The following is a 17326-nucleotide window of genomic DNA, read 5'->3' on the forward strand; positions in this document are numbered from 1 at the left end:
TCTGGAGCTCTGGTCTTCCCCTCTCCGGAGCAGGGTGCCAGGGGTGGGTGCGGCTGAGTGTTCTGTGTTCGGCGGGGGTGGGGTAGGAGGGGTTGCTGTCTCCCAGGGCTCTTCTGAGAATTTTCATGTCTTTTTCTGGGCTTTGTGTGAGCAGCCATGGAAACCATTAGGTCTAATCAGCTGATAAAAAAAAAAAGAAAAGAAAAAGAAAAAGTCCCTGCACCAATTACCTGTCCCGGGAGGAAGCACACAGCACAGAGGAAACACAGAAAGTCGCTGTTGAGGTGACTGTATCTGTGTGTTGGGGGGGCGGCGGGGAGAGAGAGAGAGACAGAGAGAGAGAGAGAGAGAGAGAGAGAGAGAGAGAGAGAGACAAGGACACTGGCAGTCAGAGAAAGCGTTTCTCTGTATCAGGAGTGCGGCCCAGCTCTGGCCAACCTGAGATAGGGTCGCACCGAGACCACCCCTTCCCTAGGGTCTCCTGAGCCACCCGACCAGGACAGATACACCTCCGCCTTTAGGAACCGTATTCCCCCCCCCCCCCCCCCAAGACACTCTGTCTACTTACTCAATGATTTCTAGGAGAAAACAACATTTTCGTGACTCTATTGTCTCAGGAAAATCGTACGAACTGACCCAAGAAGTAGTTAAGGACCGTATAGGTGGCTCTATCTACCCATCTGTATTTAGAGACACGACATAGAGATAGCCAGGTAGATAGGTGCACCCCCAAGTGGCTGGGAAACCCACCGCTCCCATGGGGCTTCCACGGAGTATGGTGCACGGAACTGAAGGGGGTTGCGGCATAGGAAAAAGAGAGTTTGCTTTTTAATTGACCACACCATCGTTCAAAGAATGCAGCGAAAGACGTGCTCTTTCTTGCAAACCTGCAAGGCAGACGGTTCGGAAAGAACCAGGGAAGGGGTTTCCGGACAATATCTCCATAGCGAAGGATCTCTTCTAACCCCTCTCCTTTGTGAGGAGCCTGAAAACCTTCCATCACGTTGTCACCGACGAGCAGCCGGCAGCGGGAGCCGCATGGGGGCCTCGCGTGTTGGCTGTTCTCTCTGACGGCTCTTTCGTGACGGCCCTGAACAGAGCGTGAGGCATACACAGACGCTGTACAGGTAGTATCTTTCCAGTTCAGGAAAAAAGAAAAAAGAAAAAAAGAAAAATAAAAAAACCCTGGCCCAACCCTGCCTGCCATATTATTTTTAGTCTTTCCCTCCCCAGCTGGCATAATTTGGTATAAATTATGTCTTCACCAACGTCAAATCCCCCTCCTACCTTCTATTCTTTAGAAAAAAAAAAAAAATTTTTTTTTCTTTCACTGTCGCGTTCTATAAAATCGTCAACCCTTCCCAAACTTTGCTTTCTGCGGGGCAAGTCGTCGTGGAATTTCTCTTCCTTGCTCTATGGGATGGCAGCAGGCTGGGGCAAAGCCACGTCGTCGCCAGGCCGGGAGGAGGCGGGAGCTGGGGCGGAGGCGGCCCGGGTGGCTGGCATCATGTGTAGGTGTAGTCTATGTCGGGGATGCCACCGTCCCGGTAGCCCCGCGTGGTGCCGTAGCCGATGGTGTGTGTGCCCTTGCAGAGGCTGCTGCCGTTGGAGGGGAAGATGGTGTGGACCACGTACTCCTCTTTGGCGCGGTAAGGGTTGATGGGCAACATCTGCAGTCCGGGGCCTCGGATTTCCAGGATCGAGTTGTCCTTCTTGGTCCCTGACTCCACATAGTCATCCTTTTTCCGGCTGCCCCGATTGTAGGCCCGATCTCGGGTCAGCAGCTCTCCGGCCCGGTGCACATACCAGCAGATGGCCCCCAGGACCAGGAAGAGGAAGACGAGGGCCACGGCCCCCCCGATGATGCCCGCCAGGGGCAGGCCCGCCATGGGGTCTGCGTTCTGCTCCTGGTTAAGCGTGGTGGTGGGGCCGTAGCTGTCGGCCGTCTCCGCCTTGGCGCACACGGGCGTCTCGTCAGCCATGTAGGTGTTGCCGGTCTCCATGGTGACCATGCAGATGATATAGGTGGACTTGGGCTCCAAAGCCGTGAGCAGGTACTCTGTCTTGTCCCCCTGCACCAGCGTCTCCGTGATGGAGCCCACGGCCGGGCTGTGGCCCAGGCGCAGCCAGCTGAGCCGGAAAGAGGAGGCGGGGAGCGTGGCCTTCCACGTGATTCGGATGGAGTCCGCCGTCAGGGGCTTCACGTGGATGACCAGGGTCTTGGCGCCATCGCCCGTGGCCACGGGGTGGTCGAGGCCGGAGTCGGGGAGGCGCAGCCCTGGCCGCTCGGCCTTGAGCGTGAAGAGCGAGCCCTGGGGGGGGGGTGGCAGAGGCGTGGTTGCTGGCCGTGGTCTTGGCCGCGGCGTTGGCCGCGCCGCCCCGCGCCCCCGTCTCGAAGCACTCGTCCATCTCGCTGGTGATGTCCTTGATGGCCATGCCCCGGACCTTCTCGGGGCCCTGGCACACGAGGCCGCGCACGTCGACCACGGCCGCCCGCGCCTTCACCCAGTCCCGCAGCCACATGAGGTTGCAGCCGCAGAACCAGGGGTTGTTCCGGAGCAGCAGCTGGGCCAGGCTCTCCAGGTCGTCGAACAGGCCCCGGGGCAGCGTGGTGAGGTTGTTGTTGGACAGGTCCAGGCGCTCCAGTTCGCGCATCTTGGCCAGCGTGTCGTAGGGGATGTGGCTGATGGCGTTGCCCTGCAGGTAGAGCTTCTGCAGGTGGGCGCTGGGCAGGTTGAGCGGGGGCGCGGCCAGGGAGTTGCGCACCAGCGAGAGCTCGGTGAGGTTCTGCAGGCGGCTGAAGGTGTCGTCGGCGATGCGCTGGTTGGCCAGCAGGTTGCCATCGAGCACCAGGCGCCGCAGGCTGTTGAGGCCCTTGAAGGCGTGCAGCGGGATGGTGGAGATGCGGTTGTCGTCCAGCCGCAGCTCCTCCAGCGTGCGGGGCAGCCCCGAGGGGATGCTGCTCAGGTGGTTCCGGCTCAGGAACAGCAGCTTGAGCCGCTTGCTGTCGGCAAAGGCGTCCTCTTCGATGCTGACGGTGGACACGGAGTTGTCGTCCAGGTGCAGCTTCTCCAGCAGCGGGATGCGGGCCAGCGAGTCCCTGGCGATGGCGCGCACGTTGTTGTCCTGCAGGTGGAGCTCCCGCAGGGAGCGGGGCAGGTTGACGGGGAACTCGTCCAGGTCGTTCTCGTACAGGTAGATGACCTGCACGTTGACCTTGGTCCTGAGGCCCCGGGGGATGCCGGCGTTGTTGATCTGGTTGTTCTGCAGGTAGAGGGTGGTGGCGTCGTCGGGGATGTCGGCGGGGATGGAGGTGAGCCCCCGGTCGTTGCAGTAGATGAAGCCGTGGTCGCAGCGGCACACCGAGGGGCAGGTGGTGCTGTCGATGACCTCCGTCAGGAAGGCGATGAGCCCGTAGCAGAGGAAGAGCCAGTCCCGCAGGTCCATGGTGGCCGTGGTCATCACGACGGTGGCTGTGACGGTGGCGGCAGGGGTGGCGGCGGCGGTGGCGGTGGGGTGTGCCACCACCATGGTGGACGGCCGGGGGAGCCGGGCCCCGCCCGATCTGGGGCCTCAACACCTGCAACGAGCACAAGACACGTGCGGTGAGAGCCAGTCACGGCGCCCGCCCGCCGGCTGCCAGGGGGTCACCGCGGGGCACAGGTCAAGGCTGGAGGTGCACGCCCCGCGGCCCTTTGTGTGCCGAGGTTACGTCACAGGTGATCCCTCGGGCCGAGGTCAGACTCTTAACGACGTCTGGCCCACGTCAAATCTCATCAGGAGCAAAGACGTCTGTGAATCGGGCGGCCACGGTCTCGGGCCTCCCGGACGGCGATCTCGAGCCGCGGGTGAGGTTAATTTAGTGAGAGCCACGCCGCAGTTTCTGATTCTTCTTTCAAGACTTCACACTAAGCCAGTCTTTATGGCTAATGGTAAAAGTGGCTGGTCAATGTCGATGGGATGGATTTAAGGCGTGTTTTATGGACTCAGAGCCGCTATCTCTCACTGGAACGGAACCTCGCATCCCTATCTGGCTCGTACCCGGGGTCTGAAGGAGAAGCTCGTTTCCATGAGGACTGTGAGCCTCAAAGAGGGGGCGGGGGGTGGGGGGGACGTCAGTAGAACCTGCAAAAAAAGAAGCTGCCAGCATCAGCCACTGGTGAGCAGTGGAGAGCAAGGAGCTTCATTGTCTGGTGTTAAAACAACATGTCCTGTTTGTCACTCATGCATTTTATAGACAGAACAATGAGGTGTCAACGGAATCACTTTCTTGTGTATTTACAGAAAACTCCTTTGCCAGAGGTGCCCTCCCTAGCTCTGCATTCTGTGTTGTGCGGGCAATTATTCCACACCCTTCCCAAATCATGCAACTTTCATTTGTATGTATATATACATATATATATGTCTGTATATATATATATATATATATATATATATATATATATACCTGTTCTATAAATATATATATATTCCATAAATATATATATACCTGTTCTATAAATATATATATATATTCCATAAATATCTATATACCTGTTCCATAAATATGTATATAATATATATACCTGTTCCGTATGTGTATATATATATGTGCGTATATATATGTGTATATATATATATATATATATATATATGTGTGTGTATGTATGTATCTCTTTTCTTGCATTTAAAGAAATGACACAAATAAAAAGAGGGAGGGGTCCATGCTGAAGCAACCGGCTGCAAGGTGTAATTTCGGTTTTCACAAATGGAAAAATTGCCGCATAGATTTTTCTCATATTATTTTACTGTTCATAGTAAAAAATCAATTAAGGAGAAATCATCCTTCACCCTCAGCCGGGAAGGTGTCTTCGTGCAGCCGGCAAAGGTCTGCCGCGTGCCTCTAGGTGCACGAAGGCTTTTCAACGGCGGGACCCGATCAGCTGCCTCTCGGACCGTGAGCTGCGGCCCCAGCCCGAAGCCGGCCCAGCCTGGTGTGCGGAGCAGAGTGAGGACCCGGCTCGCCGAATGAGTCAGTGGGGAACCTCTCTCGTGCGCGGGGGGACTGAACATCTCCATTTCTCAGCCACATCAAACCTCTCCCTTGTCCGTCCCTGTCAATGCCCGGATGACCGCTCCAATCCTTCTAGCAAAGCCATCTTCACCCTTCAGGACCATGCTCAAATGTCCCCTCCCCTGCTAGGCCTTCCTAGCAGACAGAGCCTCCCTCTGCTCCATCCATGTGTCCACCCATCCACCCACTCGTCCATCCAGCCATCCAGAAGATCTTTAGGGAGCCCCCACCATGGGCCAGCCCGCGTTCCAGCCGCTTGGGATTCCATTCTGGCGGGACGGTGGCTCCCAGTATAGGGTAGACCTCTCCTAGAGCTTTATGAGTGTTTAAGTCACTTAACCTTCCAGGCAAACCTGGGGTCAATGCTCTTCTGAGTCCCACTGGACAGAAGAGAAGACTCGAGCTCACAGATGTTAGCACACCCAAGACCACTTGAGAAGTGGTAAGGGGGCGCCCAGGCCAGAACCCGGGCCGCTGGGTTCGTGGTGCTTCATCTCGTGCCCATCTCTGTGGGCCGCGGGTTGTACCGTTGGGGGATTAGTGCTTTAACGTCCCCTACTAAATTTCAGGTGCTCAAGGGCAGGGACCGAGGGCTGTGTAGGCCCGGTGTGGCTTGGCATCTGTGATCACCGAGGTGCCGAGCAAGGCAGGAATGCCTCCACTCACCCCTACACACTCGTGCCCCTCATCTGCATTTATAGGGGCCTTTGGACAGATCGTCTCGGCAGCTCCGAGGCCCTCTGGAGCAAGCTCAGGCTTTGTCCATGGTTAGCGCACTAAGCCTCCTCAGGCCCTGTTAGCCGCAGGAAGTTTCGTCCATGAGGTGGACCCGAGGCAGGTCAAGGGCCAGCAGAGGGCAGCTGGCTAGAAGCAAGTGAGGGCAAGGGGGAAGGGTGCATGGGGTCTGTGCGTGGGGCCAGAGGGACCCCGTGGAAAGCCCGGACAAAGCGGGGGAATGATGAGACCCTGTCCAACACTCTGGGCTCCTGAAGTCAGCGTAAGCCCCCTTCTACAAGCACCCGCTGGCCCCAGGGGCTGAGGACACTTGCCTGCTTATTCCTGCCTGTTTCCTTGAAGCACGTTTCCCAGCCCAGGCTATGGGTCCTGAGCCCACACCCAGCCCCGCCCCTTGGGACTTAGAGTCGGTCTCTGCTTCCTGCACTCGAGCTTGCACTTGGGGGATTTCTCGATCGTCTTTGTTTCCCTGGCTCGGCTGCCCTGGCCCACTCCCCTCTCTTATCCCCCTCCAGAGCCCTGCACCGTGCTGCCCAGCCCTCCTGCCCTCAGTGTCAGCGAGAGTCATCCTGTAAAATCCAGCTGGAGCGTGGGCATCCCACACTGCCTGGCCCTTGTCCGACCAGATTCCCTCACCTCTCATTACATCCAGGATTGAGAAGGGCACCGGCCCAAACTATACAAGAGGACAGGCTCGAAACAGAGCTGCTGCATAGACCTGGACGTGCTGGCCTTCAGAGGACAGGGATAAACCCAGGCACGGCGGGGGGCGGGGGCGGGGGGCGGGGGTGTACCGACCAGCCAGGTCTCACCCATCCCCCGTCACAGACGCGTGTTTGTACCTATGCCAGCCTGTCACATACACATGAAGGTTATGGAGCCTGGGTATCCTGTCTCAAGATGCTTAGGAGCAAAGAGGCAGGGCTAGAGCAGGTGCTGGGGACAGGAAGGCTCAGGCCTACTCAAAGGCCACCTTGCCTTGGTCTCAGAGGTCACGTCTGAATCCTTCTGTCCCCGGCCCCAGCATCTGGCCGGAGGATACACACCTTCTCTGATCTGTCAGCTGCCGAGTCCTGGCATATGGGATGTGGGTGGCTCCTGGGCTTGGCCATTTTGGGGCAGTGCCCTGAGCAAGGGGCGGACTTGTTAAGGCCAAAGCCAAGGCCAGCCACCACATTCTCTGGCACAGACATCAGTTTCCGGTGCCTGCTCAGCTCATGGCCACAGCCCTCGGCTTCCAGAGGCCCTGGCATCATAATAGAGTCTAAATTGCACCTTTCAGAGATGCCTGATGGATAACCAAGAAGCATTTGGGAGGCAGGAACCCAAGGCCTTTCCCTTCCCCTGTCTGCGGGCCTCATCCATCTCGGCTCAAGCTTCCCCTCGCCGCCCCTTCCCCAAGGCTGCAAAGCAGGGCAGGGCCTGGGGGGTGGGGAGGAAGAGGCATGCCTTGCTGGAGGAGCCTTTAATTGCCTGGGTGCCAGGTGGCCTTTTTTATTCCTTTGTTGTGTGTTTGATGGTTTATGTGGCCATCAAATTAAACCCGGTAAATTGCCCGTCTTTTACGGGGTCACTTGTGCGGATTCCGCAGACTTCAGCATGATGTGAGTTACGACTTACCAGCTCCGTGACTGACAGCAGGATCCTTCCCTGGGAAGGGAGCAGGGAGGTGGCTCAGACTGGAGGTATATAGACTCCCAGTAGCCAAGGGGGGACCTGGAACATCATTCTTGGCATTCTCCATCAGTCACTAGCTCCTGCCGTCTTGCACGGCAGAGGAACCTGGGTTCGAGTCCTGCCTCTGCCACTATGGGATCTTACGCAAGTTGCTTGGCCTCTCTGAGCTTCAATTTCCTCATCTACAAACGCGATCATAGTAGTTCTCCTGTAAGGGGAACTTACTATTGAGGGCTCAATGAGAAAATACGCGCACGGTTACCCTCGTAAACCTGTACATACCCGACGCATGAGGCATAAAAGCTGCCTCGATTCTCTGACTGCCCCCAGGCACGCCTGCCTAGGCTCCGCTTATCTCTTTCCTCTGCTCTCCAGGGACCCCTTCTTCACCCCACTGCCTCTGTCGTGCCTCCGGGGTAGACTGGGAGCCTGTAGCCCAAGCTGCCTCCTGATAGGGACCCCTTGTCAATCGCTGTGACGCCGGGTCCCCTCTACCTCAAACTGTGCATCCACAGCCCCACGCCTCAAGCTACGGCCTGGGCCACACAGAGCTGGCCCAGCAACACCACGACCCTCCTGGGTTACCCCAGGCTGCTCCAGCCTCTCTCTCATGGGGAGCTGTCCAGGCCCCGGGAAGGGATGTGAGTAATCGGTGGGGCTCATCGCTCAGCTCTCGCCTTGGTCCCCCTGGAACTCTGAGACGCAGCCCAGCCCCCGATTCCTAAAGGCCTTGACCTCCCTCATGCTCCCTCTGGGCCGTTGCTCCGTGCTGTTCCTGATCTTTGGACACCAACGCCCCCTCCCCCGCTCAAGCCTGGCTGAGCCAGCTTCTACTCCTCCCCAAGACTTCACCTTAGAGCCCCCTCCAGGAAGCTTTCCCCAGAAGCCTCTGCAAGGCTGACTCCACGCTGGCTTTGCTCACAACCACTTCACTGGTGGTTATTTTTCTGCCAGCCGAATGGAGGCACCTCCCTGTCGGGAACCCCTGGCTTGGTGTCTTCCCCAAGTCCCATCAAGCTGGGTTGCCAGAGGCCCAGGGACTCCTGGGGGGTCCAGTTGGGAGGGAGGGTTGGCGTGAGGGCACCTGCGGGGGGGGGGGCAGCTGCAGGACACAAGGCCTAGCCAGGCCCCGGGCATGCTGGATAGGAGCTGGTATCTACCGCTGCAGGTCCTGGGGGGCACAGTTAGGTATGAGCATGTTTCTAGAAGGAGCTGGAGGTCCCGGGCAGGAGAGGGAAGGCAGGGCGGGCCTCCTCCTGCCCCCGGGCCCTGGCCTGCCTTCCTGTTCACCAGGGAAGGCAACTCGTCTGGGGACGTCCCGAGGCCGGGTGCCCCGAAGGGCCAGGCACAGTCTCAGCCCCCACTTTAGGAATCAGAAAATTCCAGGTGGTGCCGACCCCAAGAAGGAGGCGTGGGAACCAGCATCAAGGAGGGGAACAACAGAGCTGGGTTCGAACCTGGCCTCACCAGCTCCCAATTGCGTGAACTGCAGCGACGCCTCTCTGGGCCTCAGCTTCCTCCTCTGTAACATGCTGCCGAGAGCCCCACTCTCCCCAGAAGATGACAAGACAGGGTGGCGCGGAGGGCCCAGCACAGGACGCGTGGTTTTAGAAGGAAGGGCTGCTCCATCCTGTCCCGGGAGGGGCCCCAAGGAGCTCCTGTGACCCACTCAGGGCAGCCGTCCGGCTGTCTTGGCCGAGCTTGGCCAGGGAGCCCCTCCCCCTCCGCTTTCTGGTCCTTCTCTTCAGCAATGAGCATTCATTGTGTTTTCCCTAAACCTTGCCAGGCCCTCGGGTCCTTACTGGAACAGCAGGGCCGGAGGCCGCAGCAAGATGTGCTGAGCAGACTAGGGACGGAAGCAGCTTCTCAGCCCAGAAGGGGAGAGACGGGGGACCCTGGCCCCAAAAGGAGCCAAGGCTCCCCCCCCTTCCCCCCACCCAGGCAGAGAGCTTCGCCAAGGCAGGATCACCTCCATACCTGTGGTGAGTCCTCAGCAAACCTTTGTTTAAGTTAACGAGGGGCCCCACACTTCCTTCCCCACCTCTCCAGCTCACCTACAGGCAACACGGAAAGAGGAGGGCCATGGGGCAGGGGGCTGGCCTCTGCCTCCTGGAGCTCAGCGAGGCCTGGCAAGAGCTCCCCCCACCTCCAGGCTCCCCCCACCCCCACCCCTGTAAGGCAGATAGCCCAGGGGGCTCGCCTGGGCTCCGTCCAGCTGCCCCACCTGCTGAGGGTGGCCTCGGGTCTCAGGCCTTCCTCCGTAAGACGGCACCGTAAGTGATCCGCTTCCCTGGGCGTAAGCTACGGTTGTTTGCAAGCCTGAGCAGCCCTGAGCAGAGGGCCTGATGCAGCATTCCATTCGGAACAGGGGACCCTTCGCTGTTCTTAGCAGCAGGTAGCGCCCCCTGCAGGTATAGATGTGAAGTGTGGACCAGAGGTGGAGGGGGGACCCTGAGACTTCTGGGTGAGCGGGCCTGTACCAAGCCCTAGTTGAGGCCCAGGCCAGTCTGAGCCCACTGGAGGTACCTCCTTCCGGCAGGGGGCTGGCTGCCACGACCCTCAAGGCCCTCCCAGCCCAGCCCTGCACAACTCTGCTCCTGCTCTTATCCACGGGTGCCATTGAGAACTTGTAGTGGGAGGGGAGGGATGGGGTAGGGGATTCTTTTAAACCCTAAAGTTAATTATTTTTCTAATTTCATGCCGCATGCATTATGCATCAGCTGTTACCACTGGCGGTAATTGCAGACAGGTATGCAAATCCACTAAAAATGTACCTCGAGTTCACCTCCCCGCGTGGGCCGTCTGGGCGGTGCCGGGCAGCGGGATGTCCTGAACTTCAGAGAATGCAAATCCCTTTAAAAAACAAGACTTTAAAATTGTGTCTTAGGAGGTTAATTATATTGATAACAGTGTTCGATATTAAACTATTCAGGGCCGGGAGGGAGTGGGGGGATGAAAGGAGACACGTGTAATTTTGTTTCTCTCTCTCTCCCCGCGTTATTTAATAAGATATTCCTGCACCTGATATTTCTGTCTGTCTGTGTGCGTTTTTAGTAAAGCTGCCGGGACTGAGGCTTAATTCCTTTGGGGAAGGAAAAAAGGAAAGGAAGGGGAGTTTCGGGAGGCCGAAGAGGGACGTGACGGCCTTTTTTGCCGGGGGCCAGAAGAAAGGAAGAGAGAAGGCAGCAGTGGAGGGCTGGTGCCAGCCCCCGAGAATAGGCGGGGACCCCTGGGTTTGCAGGGTCAGCGCGGCTGGGCTTCTAAGCGGCCAGCAGGATCCTAGCAGCCAGGGGCGGAGGGAGAGACTGTGTATGGTGATGTTTATTGATACTAAAGCAGAGGCTGGGAGCCGGCTGGGGGTGGGGCCCCGTAGGAGCTGGGTGGCATCCCTTGCACGAGGGCCCTGCTCCTGGGCAGACCGTCCTGTGTATCGATCGTGAATTGATTATCCGGCCCTTCCCATTAGAATGGGAATTCCTATAACCCAGGGCATGTTCTGTCCTGTTCACCAGCCTAGTACAGAGCCTGGCACGGGAATGCTCGTAGACCTCTGTTGAACGCACGAGTGCAGGACGATGCCAAAAGGGAGGCCCCACAATCTGAAGCCTAGAAGCAGGCAGCGGGAGAGACGCGGGAGAGGCCGGCCCCCCTTCAGCCCTACCCTAGGAGGTGATAACGACTCAGGTGCCCTCACCATGACAGCCCAGAGAGGAAAAAGGACTGACTTGTCTGAATCGTGCCACTGCTGGGGGAGGAGCTGGACACAAACCCGGGCCCTGGACTCGCCATCCAGTGCCCTTCCCTTCCCAGGTGTCTTTCCTGCCCTCTCGCCTGCCCAGGGGGGACCTCCCCAGCCCCAGAGAGAGAAACCTGAGGAAGACCCCTGTCTGCCCCCCTGCTCATCTCTTATGACCTGGTGCTGCCCAACCACAGATCTACCTCCAGGCCCCAGAGGCCAGCCTCGCCTTCTTAAGTTGGCCTCTCTCCTCCCCCCCAACAGGTATGCGCAAGGGTGGACCCTACCCTCAGGACCGCGGAATCGGGGAGGTGCAGGACTTTGGAAATTATCTGCCTTTCACAGAGGAGGAAAAACCGAGGCCCAGAGAGCGGAAGGGATTGGTCCAGGGCAGAGAGATAACCCCCAGCAGCCGCAGCCACTCCTCCCCCTGCCCTCCTCCTCCAGCCTTGGCTCTGAACTCTCAAACCCTTTCCCAGAAGATCGGCACAAGGAGGGTGATGGTGCACAGTGGCCAACACAGGGGCTCATGGGGGCGGCTTCCCCTACCGACAGGTCTGTGGACCCTTCTAGCCCTAGGGGCTGGGACCCATTAGTGGCAGTAGCTGGCAAGGGGGAGCACCTCCTGCATGCTGGATCCTTCATGACCTCCCCTCCCCTCCAGCTGGCCACAGCCCTGCAGAGACTGCGCCCCCAGCGCACAAAGGGGAGCACATTCAGGGAGCGGAAGGGATGTGCCCGAGGTCACACTGCTCACGACAGGAGGGATGGGGCACCAACCCATATCGGCCCAGCCCCACAGCCCGGTTTGTTTCTCTTTGCCTTTCTGCCTTGGGATGGAAGGAAGTCGCACAGCTCACCAGAAACAGAGCCCGGCGCTGAGCAGAGTCTCCATAAATATTTGGGGCACAGGCCTGGGGGAGCAGCGGTGGGTTCCAGGAATTGCCCCCAGCCCCTCCTAGGGGCTGGGAGTTGAATAGGGACAAATGACCGGGGAGTGGGGGACACGTGGTAGGGATGGGGGGAGGGAGGCCAGGTGGGCAGGGGCCGAGCTCGGGCTCCCAGCGATCGTGACGCCTTTCGGCCCGCTGCCGGGCTGGCGCGCCTTTATAATAAATAACAGCAAATAGCCGATCCGCAGGGCATCTTTCACGCCGGTGGCTAATAACACGGCTATTAATGCCCCCGCAGACGGCGTGCGCGTCGCGCCGCGCTGACGAATGTCCCGGGCCCTGGCGCAGTCATAAATCAGCCCCTCTCCTGGGGAAGCGTGCAGAGAGAAGTGTCATTTTCCATCTTGGTAATGAATTGGGGCTTCCCTGCCCTGCCCTGGGCGCCGCTCCTAGAAGTTGCCTGGGATTTGTGTTTGGGGAGGCACGAGCCCTCCCTCCCGGCCTCGGGGGAGCCTGGGGAGAGTAGGCCCTGCCCCCCAGGCAGGACCCAGCTCCCCACCTGACAAGCCCGGGAGGTTCCGCAGCCTGAGTGAGGAGGAGGGGCCCTCTGGCCTGCTGTGCGATCTTGGGACACTTGCTGCCTCTCCCTGGGCCCTCAGCAAGCCACTCTCACCCAAAGAGGGGCTGGACTGGAAGCCAGAGAGCAGTGATGCCCAAGGGCCAGTGGGTGCAGGGTCTTGGGTGGTGGCTTTGGGCCAACCCCACCCTCGGTCCCTCTGTCCAGGGCAGGGGCAGACCTGGATGGAAGGACTCCCTCCAGCTGGAGGGCAGCAGGTGCCATGGCCAGTAGCCTCGGTCACCAAAGGTCCTGCCTCCCCCCGAGGCCTCACTGCCGCCCCCTTTGGGCACAATTCAGAGGGGCTCAAAGTAAGACCTCCCCACCCCCTCCCCTGCCCAGGCTGGAGCATCCCCCCACCGCAGTTTACGCCCGGAAGGGCCATGACCTTATACCCTGGGTCGGCTCACCCCGGGGTAGAACACAGGCCACTCACTGGGTGGCAAAAGACCCCTCCCCTGGCACACTACCTGAATTGAATGTGTGGGGCGGGTGGGCTGGAGCTGCAGACTTGGGGGGGCTCTGCGACGCCCCAGTGCAACCCAGCCAGGAAGCAGCAGGCCCCAGCCGTCTCGCATGCTATGCCTTCTCTGGGCATGAGGAGTCACAGGGCCTTCCTGGGCCACCCAGAGCCCATCTGCGTGTGTCTTACCTCCTCAGCTGCAGCCCCGGAACGTGCTGGGTCTGGCTGGGGTCTCCGCTCTGGATGCTTCCGGTTGAGCTGGGCCCAAACACAGTCACATTCTGGCCCCGCGGCCCTGGCACCCAGGCACGGGCCACAGACTCGGGGTGTTTCGTGGAGCTGGGGGCGCCCCGGGGAGCAGGGAGGACACCCTGCTCGTGCTCAGACGTGGCTTCGGGTCTGGAGCGGCATCCTCTGTCCCCTAGGCTTCAGGCACCGCTGGCCTCTCCCCCCGGAGTGAGGGGCGTCCATGGGGGGCTGCAGAGGGCCCCCCCCCCCTGCAGCCCCAGGACCCCCGTGTGCAGCCTGAGGGTGTTCTGGGCCCCTGCTCCCCAGGCATGCCCTACAGCCTGGCGTCCATCCCGTGGGGGTGGCCTCTCGCTGTCCTCTTTCAACTTTTGCCCTTTTGTCTGCTGGCCGCCACCTCCTCTGCAAAGCTTCGGCGTGGCTTTTACCCCCTTTTCTTCACCAAGTTTTTCTTTCTTTCTTTCTTTCTTTCTTTTTTTAATCCCTTTAAGTCACTCGGCAGAATGGGCTCCGGTGCAGAGAGCGTTCTTGCGTGACAGAGCTGAGAGGGAGCCACTCTCCAAAGGATCGGTATTCCTGTCACTCAGGCTGTGTCTCCGGGGGGGAAGGAGGGGGTCCATTACCCCCCTGAGGAGTTCAGATGTTCACCGCGGGGCTGAAGCTGCTGACATGCGCCGCTGAGCTGTCCGGCCCCACATGCCTCTCTTTGGAAAGATGTTCGGGTGGGTGGGGTGGGGTGGGGTGGGGGGGCGGTGGACGCTCAGTCCTGCTTGGCTTCTCCTGTTCGTAGAGAAGGTTTTCTTGCTGGGGAGGCGGAGCGGGGGAGGGGCGCGTTATTCCTGCCTCGTCCCCTGGTCTCCTCTGTCCAAAAGGGAGGCCTTCGCACCCACTCCCTGCCTCCTCACCTGCCAAGAAACAATACAAGCGATTAAGCCCAGGGAAATTAGGAGCCGCACAGGGACAGGCAGCCTGGGCTGCAGCCGCCTGTCCTCCCATCCCTCTGGAACCTGCTTTCCGGAGCACCACATTCCAGGGAGCCGGGAGGGGGCTGGGATGCTTCTTCCTCCATCTCCCTTCTCTTCCGCAATCCAGATAACAAACAGGGGGCCACGCAGAGCACCCTCCTCAAAGCTGCCCGGTTTCCTTTTCCTGGAGGGCGGAAGGACCGGAGAGAGAAACATGAAGTTCGGAGGGCTCCTGGCCATGGCGGGGGCTGCCTGCACGGTCCAGAGCTGGCTCCGCTTCCCCCAGCACCTGCTTCTCTTGCTAAATGTCATTCAAAGGATCCAACTGGGCCACCGCGGTCTCGGCTTCCAGAAGCAGCACTGCCTTTCCTCCCCACCGCCGCCTCGGGAAGCGGGAGCATCGGGGAAGCTGGGAAGTTGGGTCTCAGAGTCCCTGGCCTTCCACTTCCTAGGCCGGGGTCAGGCCTCCACACCCTAGTGCCCTCTGAGGCCATCCTCCCCTTTCCGCAGAGACCTGGGGGCAGGGCTGGCTGTTCCTCAGAACCCAAAACAAAACCCGAGCCCTCCGGATCGCCTCTCATTAGCGTGGCGCCCTGCAGCCCTGCGGTGCCCCGGTGTCCGTATTCCCCCTGCAGGAGCCCCTCTTTGGAAAAGGGCTTTTATTACACATCTGAGAGTGTTCGCTCTGGTTTGAAATCGGATCCAGATGGGCTCAGCTGCATCTGGGCGGTCTTCTTTGTCGGGCCCAAGGTGGCCGATTTGAGGAAGGCGTGTTGTCTGGGGCCGTTACAAATAAAAACAGGGATATTTAGGGCGCGTGTTTTAATAAGCCCAGAGCCCAGACTGGGGGCGGAAGGCACTGCCCACCGGACGCCCAGCCCGCCAGCGGCGCGTGTGGGACGAGGGGTGGGTGCTGTCCAGGTGGAGCGCAGGCCGAGGCTGACGGGGGAGCCTTGGGACAAGCCTCCCCGAGAGGAAGGAGGTTCAAGAACCAGCAGGCCCCGCAGATCCTGCTTGGCCAGGCCCTGCTAAATACCTGGAGTACGAGCGGGCAGGCGGAGTGTGGCCCCTCCAAGGCTCAGGGCAGGGGTGGGGCGGGAGGGGAGACGAGGACAGCCCTCGCATGAGGGGTGACTGCCGGGCTACGGCACGGATCCTTCTTGCTGTTATACCCGCGCGATTGCATCCAGTTATAAATTGTAATTTCTCTACGAAAGGGAGAGATGGAAACAGTCCAATGAGGTCATCTGCCTCCCTGGCCGGGGCGAGGAAATTGTTTTGTACCGCTGGGGGTGGAGGCGGAGGCAGCTGGGCCTCCGTATTTAGAGAGGACGGGGGCAGTGTCCTCAGAGCCCAGAGGCTCCGGCCGGCCATGGCCGCCGATGCCCCACGACAGAGAGAAACCCCCCAAGTTCTGCTTTGGAAGTTATGGATCCAGGAGGGCAGCCTCATCCCACTGGCATCGGGCCCTTCTCACGGTCCCCGGGATAAAGGCAAGGGTCCTAGGCAGCTTCTAGAGCCCCACAAGGCCCGGCCCTGCCTGGCCCATCAGCATCCCCCGGAATGCCCCGAGGCGGTTCTCTCCAGGCCCTTCCCCACACTGTCCCTACTCCTGCCAGAGTCCACCCAATGTCACCCCTCCCCTCCTGCGTCGGGCCACCCTCCCCCTCGGCGTGCAGGGCCACACACACCCATGGTGTCCTGAAAGGGAGGGACTAACTACATCTGGCTCTCTGCGGCAGAGCCCCGTAGCTGCTTCCTAAACGCACCCCGGGAACTCCACTCTCCTTTCTCATTTAGAAAATCGGGGACGGAGCCAGGCTCTTGGCGGGTCCGACCAGCTTTGCCTATGCTGGGTCAGCCTGGCCGGCGGTGCCTGGAGGTGCGAGCTCTTCCCCGCGTGGGTGCGAAATGAGGATCGTTACTAGCCACCTGAGCTCACTGAACCAAACAAGGCCCGGGAATAAATATGTAAATGTGCCCTCTTGGCAAACATCTACCGTCCCCAGGGGGCGCACTACTGGATTGGGGGGGGGAGGCTGGGACCACGCAGTGCAAACAAAGTGAGCGCTTGTATGGGGACTTTCTATGGGGTCAAACCGCCAGAGGGCAAAACAAATCTGCGCAGTCCCAAAGGTTCAGCGACGACGGGAGCCCCTCTTCTGCCCCTGGCCGCTTTGGCCCAGCTCGTAGGCACTCCCCCTACAGGACGTTCTCTGCTCACCACCCCTCGCCTCCCCTGTTCCCATAGGCTCCAGGTCTCTGCTCTGGTGCCAAAGAACCAGTTTTTTTTGGGTCAACATCATAAAGGCTTCCACTTGTAAGTACTTGAGATGCTTACAATTTTACTTTTTGTTATAAATAATAACATCATGACCGTATTAAAAGGAACCTGAAAGGGGGAAAGAAAGCCAAGTGCACAATCCCACATGTCTACACCACTCCACTTTGGCTGGATCGGCCTGTACGTACACACTGTCTACAAGGGGACAGCGTGCCTTATCCTTTTCCAGGTCATTTCTGCTTGCCATCTCCCTTGAGCCTTGAGACAAACCAGCACAGCTCGCAGGGCAGGGAGGACCATTGTGCAGGGGCAATGACACTGAGAAGGGGGGGCCCGTCCAAGGTCATACAACCTGCATGACAACCAGGACCTTGAATTCTGGGTCAGTTCCCCTCTCTCTGCAAGACACTAAGTCTCAGTGCAACAGAAACACCATCAACCAAACACAAGGTGGTCCCTGGGGCCACTGCACTTGGGTTCTTCCTGAGGCCCTCTCGTGCAGTCATCCGCCCATTCATCCATCTCTCCATCCACCCATCCATCCATACACCCATCCATCCATCCATCCATCCATCCACCCACCCACCCATCTATCCATCCATCCACCCATCCATCCACCCATCCATCCATCCATCCATCCATCCACCCATCCATCCAT

At 59.3% G+C, this 17326-nt stretch overlaps 2 protein-coding genes across 2 annotated transcripts in view; one reads left to right on the plus strand and one right to left on the minus strand.

Moving 5' to 3' along the window:
• The window catches only part of MACROD1 (mono-ADP ribosylhydrolase 1), a 148847-nt gene that overhangs the window by 39954 nt on the left and 91567 nt on the right, over window positions 1-17326 (plus strand).
• On the minus strand, window positions 1322-3684 carry FLRT1 (fibronectin leucine rich transmembrane protein 1). The gene is given in 2 exon segments (XM_049643729.1): window positions 1322-2321; window positions 2323-3684. Coding segments are annotated over 2 exon segments (2025 nt in total). The 5' UTR covers window positions 3532-3684; the 3' UTR covers window positions 1322-1505.

Source organism: Panthera uncia, chromosome D1 (genome assembly GCF_023721935.1).
Source record: "Panthera uncia isolate 11264 chromosome D1, Puncia_PCG_1.0, whole genome shotgun sequence".
Classification (NCBI taxonomy): domain Eukaryota; kingdom Metazoa; phylum Chordata; class Mammalia; order Carnivora; family Felidae; genus Panthera; species Panthera uncia.